We start from the raw sequence: 15,556 nt of genomic DNA on the forward strand, positions 1-15,556 counted from the left end.
CAAAAATGGTGATGTATCATGAATGCAATATGTATTCTTAGGGAGAAATTGAAGATATCATGTGGAGAGGATTAATAGGAGAGATGAGAAAGTTTGGGTGAGCAAGAAGTGTAACATGCTTATGGGTTATGAGATGTCACTAAATGCAAGCAGTAGCTGGCAAAAGATCATGAATGTAGCTACAGAAGTAAGCAGGGTTAATAGTACAATTGAGTGCATGAAAGATGATGAAGCTGATGATAATGGTAAGACATGAAGTGTAACTGGCAGTGGTGAGCAGTAAGGCAGCGAATGCCCAAGGTAGTGAAAATGCGATTGGCATAAATGGGATTATGAAAGTAACTGAGGAGATGAAAGCAGAATTGGTAAAGATGAGGCAAGAGATTAAACATGTTGGGATCAGTAGGACTTGTTACAGGAACGAGTTAGTGCATATGTTTACAAATGCTACAATATTCAAAACAAGAGGAATGAAATTGTAGCATCAATAGAGTTCATTCAACCTCGAAAATTGTTGGAATAAGTGAGACATGGTTAGATGGTGATGACATTCTGACAGGAATAGAGATGGAGGGATACGTGTTTTTTTTTTTTTTTTTTTGAAGAAAGACAGGGCAGAAATGGAAGGAGAGTGCTGTTGATGATGGCAGAAAAGTTTTACCATTTAAGTTGGATATGTAGAGAGCAAGCAGTGACAGTAATTTTATAACAGTATGGTGTGAAGTTGAGGTGGACAGGATAAAATAAAATGTTTAGTAGGGTGTTGCTATAGACCTGATATTTTGGAAGGTGGTGAGAAGGAAATGTATACACAAATTGGTTTGAGTAATAATAAAAGGGTGATCATTATGGGCAATTTCAATTATAGTAATATAGACTGGAATGAAGAAACAGTCTGGAACCAAAGAGGATGAATTTCTTGAGTTTTTGAGCAACAACTATCTTAGGCAGTATGTAAAAAAGGGTACACAAGGGTCATGGATTTGATTATCTTATCAGAGAATATTATTGTAAATGAAGTGTAAAATCTTCCTTCAGTTAGTGAAATTGACAATGAAGTGATCACTTGGTGGTGGTCGTGCCCAGCCGTATCGGGACTTTTGCAAGACAGGGTATACACAGAACTATAAGGATTGTGAAAAACTCAGAAGGAGGCTCACAGCTATATCACCCAATGAGGAATTGGATGGGAAAGAAATCTGATCAATACTCGGGAACCATCTTGTCAGAGGCAATTACTGAGGTATTCTAGTGGTCACAAATATTAAATAAGATAGGTGAAAAATGAATAAGTGAAGAGGTAAAGCATACAATCTGGAAGAAAAAGGCATTGTGGAGTACATTTGTATGTTGGATTAGAAACTGACTGTCTGATACACAATAACAGGTTGTGTGGGAAAGTAATATCCCAAAAGAGTAAAGCATTAGAGGTGTGCCTCAAAGATTTGTTTTGAGGCTATTGTTTAATATGTATGTAAATGACTTGGGAAGGATCTGGGGAAATCTGTGAGGAGGGGAATGGATGTGGTAGCCTTGCAGGAGGACCTGAATAGACTGGGAAATGGGCAAGTGTGTGGAAATATGAGATCAACATAGCAAAGTGTGAGGTTTTAAACTTTGGGAAGCAAAGATGGGATGCAGAGTATAATATTGGTGAGAATATCTTACAGGAGGTGGAGGGGATGAAAGATCTGGAGATAATAGCAGATAGGAACCTGAAATATCAGGTACTTGGTTGGGACCTTATGAGGAGCACTGAAAGATTTGAGGATGAAGAATCATCCTTAAGGAATGTTTTGTTTGACTCAATAACTCCCCACCCACCATGAAGCCACATATGTGCCTTCACTATCTGGCAAACAATAAATGCACTCGGAATAAGAATGCCAGATTACCCCCTATAGATGCTATACCAGCACTACAGCAAGCCCTTGATCCATCCACAGACCATGGGAGAAGGAGACTCACTGCAACACTGTTGATCCTTGCAGGTGGGCTTGCTAGTCGACTGATCATGGCCAGGCCATTCAGGACCACCCATTTTGCCAAAGTAGTGTAAGACTACCAGGATGTCCATGATGTCAAATGCATGGCAAACACTGCAACAGGATGTTGGATCCAAGTGATGGTGGTCTGGAAAACAGACCACCATCACTTGGATCCAACTTGGATAGTAAACAAGAATTAGGAGAATAGAAGAAAAGTATTAGGAAAATGTTGAATTGTAGCAGATTCTGAAAATAGTCTCTCAGATTTATATTTACATGCATATAAAAGTTTTTTTCTCAGTGGACACAATGCTGTGCACACGCACTTTATGTATGTGTCAGTGGCATGGTTTTCAGCTTTATTGCAAATACTGGACAGAATTTCTATAGCATCAAATAAAATATTGACTGTTTTTCCAGTCTTACCAAAAAAATCTGAATTTATAATAACAAGAAATAACGTAGACACCAGCATAATTTAAGTGATGATATGTTGGAGAATCGATAAGATAACTAATTTTTGGTAAGGCTTGAATTGTGTTTGAATATTACACATGCCTGCAAAATTCCAGTCGTGAAAAGTTGTCTGGAAACTATTTAACCATTTCCGATTTATTTTTGACCGCTAATTTCATATATCTCTTCCATTTTTCTCAATCAAATAAAGATTTTTCACAAAATTGATTTTCAATATTACAGTAAAATAACTTTAAAATGCATTATGTTAAGTAAAATAACAGTATTTAAAATTTTCCATAAACATTCTTGGAATGCAAGTATTGGAAAAAAAATTTTAATTAAAGTAATTAAAAATTTCCAATTATATATTTGGCTTAATCCTTTATCCAAGTGCAAGCAAACAAAGTTTACGCCTGAAGTATTTTCAGGACTGGGGCAACTCGTGGCAAAGGTGGGATAAGTTCTCATCACTTGCCTTAGTATCTCCCATAATACAAAGCACATATCCTTATGGGTATGTATAATGCTATGCATTATGGGAAGGGTCACTATCCCAGTCCTGAAAATACTTCAGGTGCAAACTTTATTTTTGCTTACACTTGGATAAAGGATTAAGCCAAATATAACTGGTAACACAGCCAAGTGAAAAACACTTCCATCAACTGTCTCTAATCCAGAGTATTTTAATAATAAGCTGCGACACCTTTTGGCAACTCGTATATGAAAATATGACTTCTGTATTACTTCAACCTTGGTATTACCTCTGGTTTTGGCTCCCACTGATGAGACCTCAGTAAAGGTTAAACCTTCCTATAATGCATGGCATTATACATACTTTTAAGGATATGTGCTTTGCATTATCGGATACTAAGGCAAGTAATGTGAAGTTATAAGCTTCTATATATGAGTATCTCCAGTCCTGAAAATATTTCAGGTGCAAAGTTTTTTTCTTATCCTTGTATAAAGGATTAAACCAAGTATATAATTTCTTGGTATCTTTAAACATGGAAGCACTTTTGCCAATAAAAGAATTCTTGAGTTAAAATTACACATTTGACTATTTAATAATATTTCTGAAATGTATGTTTTTTGGCAATTCTATGTGTATTTTAGGCAATTCTAATTTTTGGATGCCAAGATTGCAAGTTTTAGAATATTAAAATCAGGATTTAACATTACTTCTGTCAAAACACAGAATATAAGAAAACAAGCAAAATAAACTTAAAAATAAAACTTTTCTTGTCTAAACAAAAAGTCACAGTAATCTCTATTTGAATATTGTAATTCAACTGGTATTTTTATTCTCAACTATGCAGTTCATACTCCGATGAATCATTGCGATTCAAACTATAGCACATTAGAAAAAAAAATACCGATTTGTTCATAATGTGCATATCCCACCCATAAAATTTAGTTACATATGTAGGCTATGGTAAACAATCTCTACTCTATAGAGCAAAAATATGGTACTGCTTTTTCAAGGTACTTCAGGTCTCCAGTAAACAGAATGGTGGTCTTATACAGGACAATGAAAACCAACTACCACTTAGACCTACATAGACACCCATGCCACATTCAGTTTTAAACCCACAGGCTAGTGGGAGAACAGCAATAATATCTGTTGAGCCAACCAAACTGGCATGAATCTCTTCATTCAAAAACATATATAATTTTTTTTTAAAGAAAATCTGATTTCCTTATCTGTACTCTTCAGAGTAGGGTATGAGCTAATCCTTGGTCCTTTCATAGTACTTACAATCTTCCTAAATACCTCAAATAAAACTTCAAATCCCTTATACTGAAAAACACAACTTCCTACATCAAAAACTCAAGTTTGCAATTGCATCAGCAAGATAAAGGATACCATTTTGAATCTTAATATATTATTGAGTTTAGCTGTAATCAGTCTGTTTATTAATGGTGTCCTGAGATGAAACAATACTATTACTGGAAGAACTTATGCACCGAACATATCACCAAAGTAATCTCCACTGGCATGAAAACATACATTCCCCACACTACTATGAACTGCCGTCCCTAAACTAAACCCTGGTTCTCCAAAAGATGTACAAATGAAAAATCAGGCATACCATAACTCACTCAAATCAAGAATCCCATCCTCCTTCAATGCCTATACTGAAGCCCGAAACAGATGCAAAAAAATTATCAATGTTTCTAAAACAGAATTTGAACGGGCAAAAAAGCAGGAAGCTTGCAGCCATGCCTTTTGGTCTCTTGGCAAGGAAATTGGTCATAACTTTTGCCCTACACTACTCCCACCTCTGTCATACCCAGATGGCTCAATTGCAACATCACCCACAGAAAAAGCTAACCTCACACTTTGCCTCCAATGCACACACACATAACTGACAATGGCAAATGCCCTCCAGTCATTCCAACTACCCAACATGCAATGCCCTTTTGCCAAAAAAGATATCATAAACCTGTTGTCCAAATTAGAAAAAAAAAAGTCTCCTGGCCCTGATGGCATTCTTCCAATTGTCTTGAAGTTCTGCGCAACAGAACTGTCTCCTATCCTATGCCGTCTGTACACACACTCTTGCTCCACTGATATATATATATATATATCCCAAAGACTGGAAACTGGCCCACATTTAACCCATTCCTAAAAAGGGTGATAAATCACTACCATCTAACTACTGCCCTATCTCACTCACTTCAGTCCTATCTAAAGTGATGGAGAAAATCATAAACTCATCTCCTACTCTACCTCGAAGGTGTCCAACTATTAAGCGACCACCAGTACGAATTCCGTCGAAACCAATCAACAGGAGATCTACTCTCATACATCACCCATCGCTGGACAAATGCCATGGAGAAATTCGGCAAATCCCAAGTAGTTGCACTTGATATCTCTAAAGCCTTTGACCGAGTCTGGCACAAAGGCTTACTAAGCAAACTCTCATCATTTGGACTGTCTCAGGACTTCTGTAGATGGATTGCCAGCTTCCTGTCTGGACGAACACTATGTGTGATGCTAGATGGCTCCCTATCCTCTCACCATCCAACTAATGCTGGGGTCCCACAGGGTTCAGTTCTCTCACCAACCATCTACCTTCTATATATCAATGACCTACTTCAGTTGACCTCTAACCCAATACACAGTTTTGCAGATGACAGCAAATTACACTCCTCCCTCTCATTTGACAAACCCTACTCCCTCTACACAACTCACTTCAACCCACAGAACATCAACCACTACTACCCTTAATTCTGATCTTCAAGCCATCCTCCAACGGGGCTCAAATAACCTTGTCAACTTCAATGCTAGTAAAACCCAGTTCGTCTTATCACAAAAAAGAACCATTTCCTCGCTCCTCATTGCTTTTGATAACACTCAAATTCCCAGACAAGATGAGATTTCTCTTCTCGGAATTACCCTGACATCAAGACTCTCCTAGCATAAACACATCATGACCATTGCATCCTCAGCTTCCAAAAAATTAGGTTTTCTCTTTCGCTCAAGATGCTACTTCACCTCTAAACAGCTGTTAACATTATACAAATCACAAATCTGCCCAGCTATCAAATACTGCTCTCACATTTGAAGTGGGGCTCCTAAAAGCTCCCTCAAAATGCTTGACTCAATACAGAAGAGAGCAATTTGACTGATAAATGACCCATCTCTCACAAACTTTCTCCCCCCCCCCCCCCACACACACACTTTCAAATAGACGCTTGGTCTCTGCCACTTGTATATTCTATAAATAATTCCATGGGAAATGTTCATCTGAAACAGCATCAATAATTCCCCCGCTCTGTACTAAGCCCATTGAAACACGTACAGCTGCCATCCAACATCCTTTCATAGTACACCTTGAAACCCACAGGACAAGTTTCTTTTCCTCCTCCTTCATTTCTGCTACTGCGGTACTGTGGGAATAGTCTTCCCCCTGACATATTTCCCAAGGAATACAACATACAGGCATTCAAATCAAATGTAAACAAGTTTCTCCTTTCCCAACCCACACCTATAGTATATTAGTACCCATATACGGTACTAACGTACTATAGGTTGACCAGCCAACCTCTCATATATGGGCCCAACATAAAAAAAAAAAAAAAAACTATTTCCACCAGATATCAACAGTCCAGACTGTCTCCCCTACCTAACATGCACATATATACAAAACTGAATAGTTAACTTCCTAAAAAGCTAAAACATGTTTTACAAAAATCGAAGAAAATAGAAATTGTCCTTTCCTGGAATAATTTAATAATAAGGTGAGACATGTTTTGGCAACTCGTATAGGTAAAGAAGACTTCTCCATTGCTTCTACCTTGGTGTCACTACCGCTGGGTCTGGCTCCCAGTGATGAGACCTCAATAAAGGCAGAAATCAGTCTGGGTCTTGGCCCTTCCTTAATGCATAGCATTATACATGTCTGCAAGGAGATGTGCTTTGCATTATGGGAGATACTAAGACAAGGAGTGATGAGAACTTGGTCTACCTTTACCACAAGTTGCCTCAGTCCTAAAGATACTTCAGGTGCAAACTTTGTTTGTTTACACTTGGATAAAGGATTAAACTAAATTTATTATGATATAATTTTAGTTTAGAAAATATTCTTTAGAGAAATTTATAATGCATTCTCAATATAGTAGTTTGCACAACATCTATCCACTTTTTTGAGTTGTGCTACTCGCCTGATGATAGCTGCTACAGATTATTAAACCATTAATCTCTTCTGCAAAAATAACATGCTTCAGGTTCTCAAATCTTTTGAAAATTGAATATATAAATGATATTCAATTCTTATATTCCAAATTATGAAAAATAAATAAAATCAAAAAGGAAGAAATTGTGCTGTTAATAATGATCTAGGGGAAGTTTTAAAAATAATCTTGGCTCTGCCAAAACGCAGGTAAAAAAAATTCTGAAAGCAGTTTTAAAGACTTTACAAGTTAAATTCAATGACCTACTGAACTTGTTAGGTGGTGGAAACTTACCAAAGGGAGCCACTGATGAGCATTATGATAATAATATACATGTTAATTAATTCTTAAAAAATGAGTAAATATTTGTGTCTCTTCTAGGTAAATGATCTCAAATATGAGTGATCTTTAAACACTCAGGGCTATACATAACACATAATTATATAAGATAAGACAAACATATTAAGAATATCGAATGACATTATCAAAATGCCATTTTTTTAAAAATATTTTTCAGAAAAGAAACTGTCAGATAACTGTAAAGACATCTATATCTCATGAATATTTGACACATTACGTATTTAAGACATACTTTTAGCCAATGTCACAGGCAGTTTTGGCTCATCAATAATGGATTCTATAGGTCTTGATATCTGTTCATACCGCTCAATGTCATGAAGAGGGGCACAGCAAACAGATCCTGCTTTGGGACATGTGAAACCATTATAAATTGCATTACTTCCAAAACAAGTAAAACGCAGAAATGGCGCTATACATGGACCTGTGCAGACTGGGGATTCCATAATGTGATGTCCCATCGAGGCAGGTAGGGGATGAAGTGTATTAATTTGATCTGAAGGGTTGGAAGAGGAAGAAGGGTGCAAATGTGGAGCAGGTTCTGGAATTTGTATGTGTGGAATAATTGGATTTGGCTGATTAACCAGAGGTCTTTCCTTATGGGGGACAGGATTTGGCAATGGAGGCAAGTTTGGTTGTGGCTGGACTGGAATGGGAACAGGAAACTTTGGAGATTCAGAAGATAAATAAGGTCCTTGAGGCCTATGAATGTTTTCATCTTTTAAGTGCTTAGTGTGGCAACAAATGGTATCACTTTCACAATCTGAAGTCTGCAGAATAAGTTCTGAAGGTTTGTTACACACACCACTAAGGAAGGTTGGGATACATGTTCCAGGACATGGATTGACAGTAGTTGTTGATACTGGAGGTGGTTCAGTTGGGCTACGATTGACACAGCAGCTTCCTTCATTAGAGCAATAAAAGTCTGGAGCTACTTCATCACATAAGAAAGTAAACAAAGTGGCTACACAACTTCCTGGACAGGGAGAGTATGATGAAACAGGGGGTGGCATTATAGTTGTAAAGACAAGAGCAGAAGTAGGTGTATTATGAGATGTAGAGGGAGTGATATCATGAGACATTTCTTTTGAGCAACATTTGGTACCCTTTTCCTCACACACAGCATCTTGAATAATTCTACCACAATATCGATCATATGGCGGTGAGACACAAATTCCAGAACAGAGGTTCGATACTTCTTCCACATGGAATGAGGAAAGAAAATCATTTGCTGTTGAAGTTGTCATTGCACTTGAGGTAGACAATGAAGTTGAAGTCAGTGAAGGTTCGGTGGAAAAATTACTGAATACAGAAAGGAAAGAATCAGTTACTGAAGAACTATCTTTCTCAGTTTCAAAATCGCTCACCAAAGGTGGCGAGGTTTCTACAACAGTACCAAAATTAAAATCACGTGACACACAGCAGCGAAGGTAAGTAGCACCACATTCAAGTTCCTCCACAACATGATCACAAAGTAAGGCAGTTATTGCATGAACACATTCACCAGGGCACTTGGGAAATCCCTCTGTTGAGTTATCTGGGTGAAACTCTGAAATTAAATAAACTGCTGTTAATATTGAGTAGCAAAATAGTACTTTAAGACACAAACTAAAATTATTATGCTAATATACATAGCTTGTTAATAATTAATACTATGAATATAATTAATGGGCATAATTTTACTATCTTCGTGCCATTCTAACTGTTTTTAAACTTAATAACCATAAAACGATGTAGGAATAATTTTCAGCATGACTAAAGGTTATGACCATTACTAAGCATATGTTAAAATAAATTAGAATTGTGGGAACTACTCATTCTTTCAATCAAACATGAGGATTGCATTACATGTTTCACCATATAAAACTAATAGCATTTTCAGAAAGTTCAGTATTAGAGAAATATACATTAAGAGGAGATCTGGAGACTTAAACAGCAAAATGGTAAACCTCATTAATTTTATTAAAATATATGAACAGTTTCCCATAATTCTCATTTATTTAATAATCTGTCTTCTTATCTTTAAATATGAGCATGCATTAAGTTTTAAGAATAAGTGGAGCTGACTTCTATTAGTCCCAAAAATTCAATCACTATTGATAAAGAAACCAACAAATTTCTAACCATACTGATTACATTAGAACCAGTTTTGTATATCAGATCACTAATACAAACACATAGTTCCATCATACAATACAATTTGCAGGCCTGGTTAGCCGAGTGGTGCATATCCACACCCCAGCCAAAAGGCTGCGGGTTCGAATCCCGCCATGGACACGGGTGTTTGTGACTGTCTGTGAAAATACTAGTTATGGTGGTTGGTGTAGAGGAAGGTAGTGTCAGTTGGTTTGAGTTGTGGAGACTGAGTGTTGTAGAGTAGGTGCCCTTCCTCGATGAGTCTTTGAACCTCATGGAGGTGTTATGTAATAATAATAAAACTCTTCGGAGTTCAAGTAATCTATTCACATGATCTACCATTCCAGAGACAACTTGTCAAAATGAAGCACTTGCTAATGAATATGATGTCATTCGCAATCTCATTGAGAGAAAGAGCTATCCAGTGCGATGGATATATGAAGACTCAGGTCTGTTTACAGGAAAACCATGGAATCTGTCCTGTGCTGATACCACCATGATTGGTTGAGCAGATAGCAGCTCTGCTCTCTTATCTATAAGGCTCTGAATTTGAATTCCACTCTCATGGATGTTTGCAATTTTTTAAACAGCATGTTTTATTATTATTATATTATGTAGCATTTTTTTGTAAGAGTCCTTTCTGTAATAGCCACACTGGATGTAGGCATTGTTCTGTGATGTGATCTTAATTTTGTTAGTTTGGGTTGTTACCAGTTGGTTTCCCATGGTAGTTGCCATTTCAAAAAAAAAAAAGGAGGCCATAAGGAAGCATACCAGCAGTGTGGAAAGTTTAAATTCTATGATTGAGTTTTCTCTCAGATGAATGCACTGCAAAATTTGTTAAATGTATACTTCAAAAATGCAAGGTTTATGGACTGTTAGGTTGAATGACAATGAGGAAAGTGTGTGTGTGAGAGAGAGAGAGCAGTGCAATGATGAGACATTTCAAAAATGAGAATGCCATCAGCAAAAATAATAAGGAAATGGATGGAAGTGCTAATGATGGAAACTAAGTGCAATTAAGTCAATGAAAATGAAGAGCAAAATGAAATGAAATTTAGTGAGGATGAAACAATGTATAAAGAAGAAATTGACTGATGTAGATGAGGAGGAAACATTATATGGAGATTCTCAATCATTAGAGATGTGGTGAATAACCGAGTGCATGTCATGTTTTCAAGGTGGCATATTGAAACAAATATTTGATATCTTGAAAGAAAGAATGGGCATTAGAATTAATTGTAGTTGTGGACACAAATAAAAGGTTGCAAGGGAAAAAATGCATTAAGGGATTTGAAGAAGTTGTTGAGGAAAGTGAAAGATAATACTGTTGTTGAGAAAGTGTTGGTATGTTGCCCAGGTATAAGTGGGTTGAAGAAAACAGAGATCATGAATGGCAGAATGATCATAAAAAGAGCAAGCAGTTTGTGAATGCTGAGAATGAATTCGAAGGGAAGTTAGAATGATTGAAAGTTGATGAAATGCACTTGAATGAGTTTGGTGTTGGACATTTGGAACATTGTTGTTTGCTAAGACAGTCAAGAAAAAGTTAGTGTGGCTGACATCAAAGAACTATAGAAAAACAAGTTGTGGAAGAAGAAGAACAGGAATATGGACAAAGAGTAAGGAAGTGATTATTAGGGTGAGATGACAGCAATACAAACCTCATTCTTGATACTCCTTCCATAAGTATACAATACAAGTAGTGAAAAGGTGTTACACCTTTTCACTACTTGTATAGGAAAAATTACTTTTGAATTACCTCAACCTTGGTATCTCTTCTGGGTCTGATTCTCACTTAAGACTTCAATCAAGATTGAAACCAGTCTAGGTCCCATAATGCACAGTTATATACACCTGAAAGGATGTGTGCTTTGCATTATGAAATACTCAGGCAATTAATGTGAAGTCACTGTCCTTTATATATAAGTAACCTACTTGTGAAGATGCGTCACATGGCTTTGTCTTCTTACACATGGATTAAGGATTTAAAAAAAAACTTCAACAATCAGCAGACCCTGTATGGTGACTCCTTCCTTATATGTGCCACCTAACATCTCATCAGGTGGTCCTATTGTAGGCTTTTCTTGGAGCTGCAACTCTGAAGACCATTCATATACATTTCATTGAGGGTATATCACTTCATTCATCTCAGGAACTCTATTCTCTATTCCTGTTTTGCAGAGCCCCCCCCCCCCCACTTCCATTCTATATGTCTGAAGTATTTCAGCTTTCTTTTGTCAATGCACTCAAACAGTCTCAATATCACCAGAAAAGATGGACAAATCCTAGAAAGAATCAGTACTTTGATTGACAAATAGAAACATCCATTTGTCCATCTTTCAGTGTATGAGATCCACAATTTTTTGTAACAGATCCATAATAGTCTCTGGTAACACTAAAAGCAGCTATGTTTTTTTTTCTATCAAATTTCTTTAAGTTCTAAGTTTCACATCCATAAGTAGCTACTAATAAAACAGCTGCATCCAGAATCCTCAGCTTTGTTCCCATAGTGATATGTCCTTCCAGAATTTAACCATTATCAGAAGATTATAAATAGTATGTCTTCTGACCAGTAGTTCTTCACACTGATAATGAATTCCAGGTGCTTAAATTATTATTATTTTTCACCTCCAGGGAGTCCAAAAACTCATCAAAGGAGGACATATACTCTACAACTCTGCTTCCACCACTCACAATCCACCAACTGACTGCAACTACACTAATGCCATCTACCGATGACCACTACCACTAGTATTTCCACAGACAATCGCAAACATCCATGCCCACGGCAGGATTCGAACCTGCAGCCTCTTGACTGGAGAGCGAACACTCTAACCACTCAGCCAGCCAGGCTGGAAAATTGCTGACTTCCTCAATTATTTCTCCATTGAGGTAAGCTTATTTCTGAAGGACCCTCTATGTCTATATTTCATTTATGAACCATAATCTTTGTCTTACTAGTGTTCAGTTTAAATCCTCTGTTCTTGCTGATCTCGCTAACTCCATCAAGAATTCAATTTAGCTCTTCCCTGTTTACAATAACAATGAATACTGCATCATCAGCACATCTTAGATTGTGGCACATATGATACAAGAATGCCTACTTGAAGCAGGGGAGAATGTTGGTCTTGAAATTCACGCTTGCTCTTGTTTTTGAAGTCTGATTAGTGGAATAATGAATTACTGACCATTTAAAACTATATATTTAGAAATTTACGTACATTTAATCATACAAATACAACCTTTATTTTACAAATGATATTCTATCTTTTTCAATTTAGCTACTCAAATACAAATTCTACTCTATGGTTTTTCTTTATGAACTGGTCAATAACATTCTCATAAAAAGTTGGTTGTTACTTAATTTTCCCAAGCAACAAGCGCACTTGTAAAGGCTGGCTGAAGCTCACTTGCTAGAGCTACGTTGTGTATGGCCTGTGTTTAAGCAACAAAGTGAGACAACGCGAAATGGCTATGCACACATGAAATCACACTGCTGCTATGAGGACCTGGAAGCTCTTACAACCGAGCAAGCCAATGTAGCTTTGACTAGATGAGCAAGCATCGGCCTTCGATACACAATGCAAAGCTCAATTATTGCCACGCAAGCTTAAGACGTCTTCTGTCTACAAAAATAAAAGCCTAAATGGAATGCTTATAAATGCATGGATTTATTAACAAATAAATATTACTTCTTTCTCAATTAATGAGCTTGCACAGCAAGCATGGAGAATTTGCCTCCTGACTTGAAGCCAATCAGTTAATCCACTCCCATCCTTACTATTAGTTCTTGCTCACTGTACAAGTTAACTGCAAACCAGATGTGTTGGAGGAAAACCCGATTACCTCCCTCAATTTTATATACTGAACACTTAAGCATTTGAGTACTCTATAAAAAAAATGTTACCAAAAGGAACATCTAAACTGTATAGTTCTTGATCATCTACCTAAAGCAAAAGCCTTAGGTATATTTGGTCTCCGGTACTGTTGCTTTTCCTGAAATTTATCTGCTCCCAGACATCTCAGTCTAAACCATGCTTCAATCCTGTTTAGAGTAATTTTTAATAGAATCTTATTTGCATGAGAAATTAAACTAATAGTTCCATGGTTACTGCAGTCCTTCCTATCTCCCTTCTTGTGCAGTTGTATGAATGCTGACCTCTTCCAGTCTAGGCCATATTACTGTTTCCAGTATCATCATCATCTTCTTTTTCTTCCATCATCTGTGTGAATAATGATCAAGCCAAATGAACTCTTTCCACTTCTATCTGTCCCTAAAGAGTCTGAACAATTCTGTCCAGTTTGGTGTCACTTGTGATTTGGTTTTCAGGTCCTTTATTTTGTTTATCCATCTAATTCTGGCTGCCTTTTGGATCTTTAACCTTCCATCATTGTATAGAGGGCTTTTTTAAGAGACTCTTGTTATGATGTGAGACCTTAAACTGTAGCTTGTCTAGCTCATGTGTAAATCAGGTCATGGGTCTGTTCCAAATTTTCCTCACCTTCCTCTTTCTCCCTCCCCCCACCCTCTCATATAGTTCCTTACAATACTCTTTCCATCTGCTTAAGTTAAAAGATTATAGCCAATATATATTTTACTCAATATGGTATTAATAGCTGATGTTTTTTTTAGGGGGGAGGAATGTAAATCTTTCTAAGTCAAGAACAAATATTCAAAAAAATAAGCCAATAAAAACCCTCTTAAAGGAAAAAAGATAAGCCAAAGTTGAAGCTTTAAATGCTTACCATTTGAAAATAAATTTTTTTCAGTCTTACATACAGATGAAAAGGATAGAATATGAATATTATAAATTTAGTGTGTTACAAATTTAAATCAGATATGAAGACTCATAATTAAAACAATCGTTATAATTTAATGTATTTTTTAATTTTTTTATTTTTATATCTGAAAGGACACAAGACCTAGTGGCAGATTAGTGTTGCATGTGGGCAAGAGGAAAAGAAGAAAGGAGGAATCTGTTCACATTTTGTTTGACAAGCTAAAGGTTGTATTCTTTGGGGAAGGTAGGGTGGAGGAGGCTGTTCCAAAGAACAGAAGTAGACAATGAAAAAGGGGTAGGTGAAGTTGGTTCACTGAGTTTCAAAGTGGACTGCAAAAGGGTGTTGGTTAGTAGTGGCTCTTGTTCTGATGATTTTGGTGGAAAATGGAGGAATAATAGTAGCCAATTCAGTAGAAAAGTGTCCATGAAAATATCTGTAGAAGAGGTACAAAGCAGAAACTCAATATCTGTGAGAGAGGTATCATTCAGAAGAGATTGCCCAGTTCTATCCAGAAGAGATAACCTCTTCTGGATAGAACTGGGCAATATCTGAGAGAACTTTGATGCACCTCTTCAAATATGGGAGCAATATTCTATGGATGGGCAGATTTGGGAGTTGTATAGTTAGCAGCTGAAGGTGTAAAGTAGTGTCTTCCAAAAAACCACACTAAGTTTTTTTTTTGGTAGCTGGAGATGCTAAAGTTGAAATGTGAGTGCTAGGAAAGATCAGAGGCATAGGTCAGTCCAGGGTATAATTAAAAGGTAATGGGAAGGGATGCAAGCTCTTTCTTGTGAGAGATCACAAGACTGAGTTTTGGTGGCACTGAAGTCTACAAGGTTGCTTTTGCCCCTTTGAATTACAGCTAGAAAATCAGAGTTCAGGTCATGATAGAGCTTGGGAAGCTTGAGCCTATGGTGCTTCCGCATTGATGGCAAAATGCAAGGAGAGGAAATTGTCCATCATGACGTGTAATGAGCAACCAGTGAAAAAGTTAGCAATCCAGTTGCAGAGTGCGGAAGGCAGACCATAGGATGGCTGTTTGCTAAGTAGGCTTCCATGCCAAACTTGATCAAATGCCTTTGAAATGTCGAGAGTAACCATGCAAGTTTCTTCAAATTTTTTCATGGCTTCAGTCCAGACATGGATGGATTAGC

The 15,556-nt window shown here is 37.0% G+C and overlaps 1 protein-coding gene across 1 annotated transcript in view; it reads right to left on the reverse strand.

The window, feature by feature from the left end:
• LOC150101172 (uncharacterized) overlaps positions 1-15,556 on the reverse strand; it is a 116,882-nt gene that overhangs the window by 51,616 nt on the left and 49,710 nt on the right. Inside the window, exon 3 of the mRNA XM_090402183.1 lies at positions 7,717-9,030. Coding sequence (XP_090258309.1) covers positions 7,717-9,030 — 1,314 coding nt within the window. The remainder of the gene's footprint in view (positions 1-7,716; positions 9,031-15,556) is intronic.

The sequence above is a fragment of the Typopeltis vanoorti genome, chromosome 12 (genome assembly GCF_054136105.1).
Source record: "Typopeltis vanoorti isolate ZY-2024b chromosome 12, IOZ_Tvanoo_1.0, whole genome shotgun sequence".
In the NCBI taxonomy this organism is placed as follows: domain Eukaryota; kingdom Metazoa; phylum Arthropoda; class Arachnida; order Uropygi; family Thelyphonidae; genus Typopeltis; species Typopeltis vanoorti.